This window comes from Zea mays, chromosome 2, assembly GCF_902167145.1.
Source record: "Zea mays cultivar B73 chromosome 2, Zm-B73-REFERENCE-NAM-5.0, whole genome shotgun sequence".
Classification (NCBI taxonomy): domain Eukaryota; kingdom Viridiplantae; phylum Streptophyta; class Magnoliopsida; order Poales; family Poaceae; genus Zea; species Zea mays.
The window spans coordinates 53858246-53865156 of NC_050097.1; the positions used below are offsets into that span (position 1 = coordinate 53858246).

General features: G+C 41.3%; 1 protein-coding gene and 1 pseudogene across 1 annotated transcript; one reads left to right on the forward strand and one right to left on the reverse strand.

The window, feature by feature from the left end:
• The first annotated feature begins 1221 nt into the window (after nt 1–1221).
• On the forward strand, nt 1222–4150 carry LOC103646454 (60S ribosomal protein L3). Its single transcript, XM_008671191.4, has 6 exons — nt 1222–1336; nt 1486–1593; nt 1951–2061; nt 2376–2680; nt 3155–3564; nt 3651–4150. Exons 2-6 carry the CDS (start codon nt 1509–1511, stop codon nt 3907–3909), a joined length of 1170 nt encoding a protein of 389 aa, XP_008669413.1. The 5' UTR covers nt 1222–1336; nt 1486–1508; the 3' UTR covers nt 3910–4150.
• Nucleotides 4151–4681: 531 nt separating this feature from the next.
• On the reverse strand, nt 4682–5815 carry LOC109944178 (uncharacterized; annotated as a pseudogene).
• Nucleotides 5816–6911: the final 1096 nt, after the last annotated feature.

Below are 6911 nucleotides of genomic sequence, written 5' to 3' on the forward strand. Positions count from 1 at the left end.
CACAGACCGGTTGATGCTTCTCCTTAATCACTTGGGTCACTAAGACCCCGCAAGGATCACCACACACTTAGGTGTCTCTTGCTAGCTTTACAAAGCACTTAGAGAAATGAGAATAGAAAGGAAAAAGCAATCCAAGGAACAAGAGCAACAAAAAAACACAAAACACCCTCTCTCAAGTCACTAAGGAATTGAGTTGATTTGGAGGCTTGTAGAAGATTTGATCTATTGAATGCGTCTTGGAGTGAAGTATTTTGCTCTTGCAACGAATGTTGAGTTCAGAAAACTTGGATGGCTTGAATGGAGGTGGTTGGAGGGTATTTATAGCCCCAACCACTATTCTAGCCGTTGCTGTCGATGACGCACCGGACATGGCACTGTTCACTGTCCGGTGCGTGCCACGTCAGCACGCCGTTGGGGTTTGGAGCGGTTGTCCGTTGAAGTTCTTTGTCTTGTAGTTGCACCGGACAGTCCGGTGGCACACCGAACATGTCCGGTGCGTTCTGACTTTGCAGCCTGACATTTGACTTCTGCACTTGCGCTTTTAGTGTTCACGCAGTCGACCGTTGAGCGCTAGGTTACCGTTGCTCCGTTGGCTCACTGGACAAGCCCGGTGCACATCGGACAGTCCGACAAATTATAGCGGAGCGCTCCTTAGAAAAAACCGAGAGCGGCCTATTGGAGTGATGCTCGGCCTGGGGCACCGGACAGTGTCCGGTGCATACCGGACACCGGTGTGCCACTGGCAGCACACTCTCAAGTCTTTGCTCCAAACTTTGTTGAGTCCCCAACTTAATTTATTTCTTGGTTTATGTTGAATTTTATGCACCTGAGATAAGCATCATCTAAGCAAACTAATTAGTCCACGTGGTTTGTGATGGACGTCAACCACCAAAATCGATTATAGGAAATGATTAAGCCTATTTCCCTTTCAAGAATTATAAAAAATGAGAAGCTTTTTTTGGATTATTTTGTAACAATATGTCCGTTGTCCAAACACACGTTGCATTTTTTACATTATAATAAAGTAGAACTATATCAATGAGGTAGTAAAACGAAATATAGGGACATTTTCAAATAAGAGTGGACGACCCATATTTTAAATGGAGTACTGGATCGAGCCCACAGTACCTCAGCTCATAAGGTCAGAGTAACAACCCATATTTCACAGAGCATTCCGGTCCGACGTGATTAAAACTCTCGCACCGGAGACCCCTTTAGAGCTTGACCTCTTTAATCCTCTCAAACCACTAGTAAGCGAACATGGCCTTATATAAGTGACCTCTCCTAGGGTTTACGCGCATTGTGGCTCCTCACTTCCGCGCCGCCACCCCTACAGGTGAATATAACGAATCCGCCGCCGGCGTCATCTCCTCCTCCCACCTCGACTCGCCTTGCTCGCCGTCGGCGGCCATTTCGTCGCCGCGCGGCGAGCCGCCCATGTTGAGCTCGCGGCGGATCTGATGGGCTTGTTGTGATCTCCTGCAGGTAAGGAAGAGGAGGAGGGCAGGATGTCGCACCGTAAGTTCGAGCACCCGAGGCACGGCTCCCTCGGCTTCCTTCCCAGGAAGCGCTCCTCCCGTCACCGCGGCAAGGGTACGCTCGCATCTCTTACTCCCTCTTTGTTCGCTTGCCTTGTCCCGATACGTGTCATCTGAAATGTTCTACCCTTCAACCTTTAGAACTTGAAGTATTATTTATGTTCCTTCTATTTAAACAACCTGTACTCCGCTAGTGGTGTTTTTAAGTAATAATTTTCATAGGGTTGTCTTCCGTCAGTGAAGGATTGTCTATTGCATATAAGTGCAATCCAACATTATGTATAATCTGAAAACGTGCTGTACAATTGAATTATGTTGCTGTGAACATTAACCTGTTTAGTATGGTATGCACATTCCTTTGGCAGGTTTACTTAATGTCCAAAATCTGATAGTAGTTTTCCTGTTTTTGCAGTGAAGTCATTCCCTAGGGATGACCCCAAGAAGCCTTGCCATCTCACTGCCTTCCTTGGCTACAAGGCTGGCATGACTCACATTGTCCGTGAGGTTGAGAAGCCAGGATCCAGTATGTCCACCCCCTTCGTTTTTGTTAATCAATTAAGCTGATGACATAGTCCAGTTTGTTTATATCTGAAAAATGAATTGTAACATAAGCATGATTTGATTTCTGACCAGCAGTTTTAGTTTTTTTATGAATTTGAGGGCACTTAATTTTAGATGATAAGCCACACAACTATCTCTTCACAGGCCCATAGACTTACTCAAAACAATAGATTTTTCTGTTTGAATATCCACAACTGCTTGCACCCATGAATCTCGAGTATATGGATACCATTTCACTCCATTATCGTAACTGCTCTGCCTACTTGATTTCTACAGAACTCCATAAGAAGGAAACTTGTGAGGCTGTTACCATCATTGAAACCCCTCCTCTTGTCATTGTTGGGCTCGTGGCATATGTGAAGACTCCTCGTGGCCTCCGCACACTCAACTCTGTTTGGGCCCAACATCTTAGCGAAGAAGTGAGGAGAAGGTTCTACAAGAACTGGTGCAAGAGCAAGAAGAAGGCTTTCACAAAGTATGCTCTCAAATATGAAAATGATGCTGGCAAGAAGGAAATTCAGCTGCAGCTTGAGAAGATGAAGAAATATGCTTCTGTTATCCGTGTCATTGCTCATACCCAGGTAAGAAGCTTAATTGTGCTTTGTTGTTCATTCATGATTGTAGGAACACAGTTTCTTGATGATTGATAGTGCAATTACTATTGGTCTTTTATTTGGCTTCATTATTCCTGTTTATGCAATCTTTGTGTAGTCAAATGATCATTTACATGTCAATGATCATTTTTGTTTTCTTTATTTTATATATATATATATATATATATATATATATATATATATATATATATATATATATATATATATATATATATATAACCCTTGTTATTAAGTTTAAACTTCCATTGTATTATCTATCAATGATCATGTTGATTTCTTCTGTGATGTTAAAATTCTTGACTTGTTATCAAATTTCAACTTCTATTGTACCTCAGTGCCGGGAGTGAAGTACACCTATCTTTCATATAATTGAAAAGTGATTATTTTTTCTGAGGCACTAGGTATTAGCAAACTCACCTCTTATGTATTTGTATCTTTTAGATTAGGAAGATGAAGGGTTTGAAGCAGAAGAAGGCTCACCTGATGGAGATTCAGGTCAATGGTGGTACCATTGCTGACAAGGTGGACTATGGCTACAAATTCTTTGAGAAAGAGGTCCCTGTTGATGCTGTCTTCCAGAAGGATGAGATGATTGACATCATTGGTGTGACCAAGGGGAAAGGTTATGAGGGTGTGGTCACTCGTTGGGGTGTCACCCGGCTTCCCCGCAAGACCCACAGGGGTCTCCGCAAAGTTGCTTGTATCGGTGCATGGCATCCGGCTAGGGTCTCCTATACGGTTGCCCGTGCTGGTCAAAATGGGTACCACCACCGCACTGAGATGAACAAGAAGGTTTACAAGATCGGCAAGGCTGGACAAGAGACCCACGATGCCTCCACAGAGTTTGACAGGTACTATTTCTGAGCTTCTTGTACTAACTTGCACAATCTGTTTACCTTTGTTGCTCTTGTTGGTAACGAATTGCTGCCATTTGCAGGACTGAGAAGGACATCACTCCCATGGGTGGCTTCCCCCATTATGGTATCGTGAAGGGTGACTACCTGATGATCAAGGGCTGCTGTGTGGGTCCAAAGAAGAGGGTGGTGACCCTCCGCCAGTCCCTCCTGAAGCAGACTTCCCGGCTGGCGCTGGAGGAGATCAAGCTCAAGTTCATCGACACATCGTCCAAATTTGGGCACGGTCGTTTCCAGACTACCGATGAGAAGCAGAGGTTCTTTGGCAAGCTCAAGGCGTAAGGTGCTGCGGTGCAGCGACAAGTCCCATTTCTCAAAATCATCAAACTGTGATACTTTTGTTTGTAACCTTGCTGTACTAAGTTTTGTAGCCGGATGGTTTGGGAGCATGGTCCGGTCTTCTATGGATTGTTCCATGCTTCTGAACTGCAATGTCTATGTTTTGTGCTACTTTGGTTGTTTAATGCCCTAATCATTGCATATAGATTCCAATTGTTTTGGTGTTTGATGATCAACATAACTATTTATACTAATTGTGTTTGCTAGTGTTTATAAATATAGTTTAGAGGGTGCAACGTGGACTGATGAAGTCAACAACATATTAAAGTAATACATTAGGATATTTATTGAAGACTTATGAAGATCATGTAAGAGTCCACACAAGAAGAAACACGAAAAAAATAAAGTCATAAGGTCAAAGAGCAGCACCAAAAAATCAAAGAAATTTGGCCACTGAAGCTTGGATAGAGAATCTTTGATCATCACAGCGAAGCTCATGTGAAGAACATAGTGGTACCATTCGAAGAATGTTGGTTAGCTCGAAGAATATAGTGGTACCATTCGAAGAATGTTGGTTAGCTCTTCGTTTTAGTTGGTTAGCTCTTCGTTTTAGTGTGCGACGACAATTATCGTTGGATTTTGTTAAAAAAGATAATAGATCTAAACGGGCTCGTCAAACAGATTGTTTTGAGTATATTAATCATATGTCCGTGTATTGCTATGGTTTTTATATATGACATATGATAAATTTTGTTTTAATAAATCACAAAATATGTTATCTATTGATTAGTTGAGTGTGAATGTGAAGCCAAAAACCAAAGTTCAAACACTCACTTATACATAATTTCATCTTATTTTTTACATAAAGTGCAAATATAAGGTTTTCCAAAAGGAGGTCTTGCACCCTTGTATCATTTGCCATTTCAGCAAGAGATAATAAACATTAGATGGTTTCAATGATATTTTGTCGTATCTTAGAAGGATATTATGAAGAATCACCTCAAATAATTGTTGGGGATTTGGTGATTTTAATACATTTCTGTCGAATAAAACAAATCTTTCCAAACGGATCCGAGCATGTCAAGGCAAATGAAGCAACACTGCAGGCCCCATGCACCCTTGAAGTGGAGCACCAAGTTCAAATGTTTTTACTGTGGTAATCGCGTGGTGCTATGAGATCTCAGAACCATTGTCTAGAAGCACAAGAAGTTTCTTGTCATTCCTGTTTCAATCATAGCCTCAACAACGTTCAACTTTTCAACATTATCAAAGATGCAAGTCTTGCAAACACATTTTCATACATTGCTCATTTTCTGCAAACAAGAAATTTGCAATTTGATCCATGGAAATTCTTGCCAAATTTCATCAGCAATTACGCCATCAACATGCTCATATATCTTGGCAGGAACAGAAGAGAAGTTGGCTAGAGTTGAAGTATCTTCACAGGCACCAAGAAGATCAATTAATCTATCTATGGAACCTACTATTTTAAAAGAGTAAGTAAGATTTATGTAGTCCGCTAGAACAAATATAATTGTAATTGCGTTAGTGAATGTAAAAATAAGATCTAATGATCCTATGGAAATTATCTCTGCTATTCGAGGGACAAGTATTTCACTGAACCCAATTCTGCTTGCCTCAAATTCAGACATAGATATGCATGCCATGAGAGCTTGAGTTGCGTTTGCCAATTAAATATCAATGTCCATGAATTCTAACAGAGTAAAGAATGATCGCATCTTCCGTTCAGTTGGTATTTTTATACACTCTTTGCAAAGCAGTTGGTATTTTCATACACTCTTTGCAAAAAAAAAACAAAAGGCCAAGGAGCTACAAATTTCGCATAATATGAAATTGAATTAGATAAAAGAGCATGAGTTACATCATTTGTTTTGTTCTCATGGTGCATCTACATCTTTCTCATTGACGTATGAAACTAGACCAGGTGCACAAGTTGCATATGTTGGGAGGTTGGATATGGTTTTCTCCCATTTTTTCACTCTGCTTTCCTTCACCAGAGCTTGCCTATGACAACAACTGTAAGAGGATGGAGACCAAAACGATCCAACAAAACTTCTACGACGGGCTGTGAAGTATAGAGAAGTTAAACACCCAAAAGCCATGGTGTTTGAAATTTTTAGTTATTCTATTTTTCATGATGTATCTTCCTCTAACATGCCTTAATTTGCAAATTTAGCATAACTACTTATTGAAAAATATATGTATGTAAAAAACACTAAGCATATTTGTGAAGCTAAACATGATGTTACTTAAGAAAATATGTTGTTAACAGAATAAGATTAATATTGAAATGGAAACATATGTAAATTAGAATCATCCGACAAAGCTAAGAGATGTCCATGCTTTGAGAACCTTCTTTAGATCACGACCACAGAAGTAGCTCTCCAAGACTCAACGAAGGTTGCCGCAATTCAACAAATACATGGCATGCATGCTCATGGCTGTCATCGCCGCCATAAGCACGGACAACTCAATTCCCCGCTCCATCAATTTAGAAGCGAACAAGCAAGCAACCGATCACTCACCCCATACGCACCAATCTGACTCCCAAACTCCGTTCGCATCAGTACCGCCAGCACTCCACCTGCAGCTACCAATTGAGACCTCCCCGGCCTAAGCAGATCAATTGATCGTCAGAGTCAGAGAGTTGGTGGTACGAGTACCTTAACTAACATGGAACGATGTGGCACAATGTAGAGCGGATAGCGCCTCCCTACGCGGAACAACACCCGCGCCACGTCACTCGACTACAACCTCCTCGTTGTCGATGTGGCAGAACCACCCAATTATTCCAGCTTAAGTTCCCAAGTCGCACATTAAAGGCAACAACACACTTAAACCGGAATAAACCGTTTATTTCTTCGGATAGAGCCACTTACCAAGGATCGAGTACCATTAGCTCACACGATGGTGAGACTCAGAGAGAATACAATAAACATGAAACCACAAATTAAAGTACTGGAGTTATTATATACATCCAAGTT

Excerpts from the sequence above, each read along its gene's own strand:
- LOC103646454 (XM_008671191.4), top strand. The coding sequence starts at position 1,509 with ATGTCGCACCGTAAGTTCGAGCACCCGAGGCACGGCTCCCTCGGCTTC. Across the intron at positions 2,681-3,154 it reads GTGTCATTGCTCATACCCAG|ATTAGGAAGATGAAGGGTTT; the intron begins GTAAGAAGCTTA and ends TGTATCTTTTAG. Across the intron at positions 3,565-3,650 it reads GCCTCCACAGAGTTTGACAG|GACTGAGAAGGACATCACTC; the intron begins GTACTATTTCTG and ends TGCCATTTGCAG.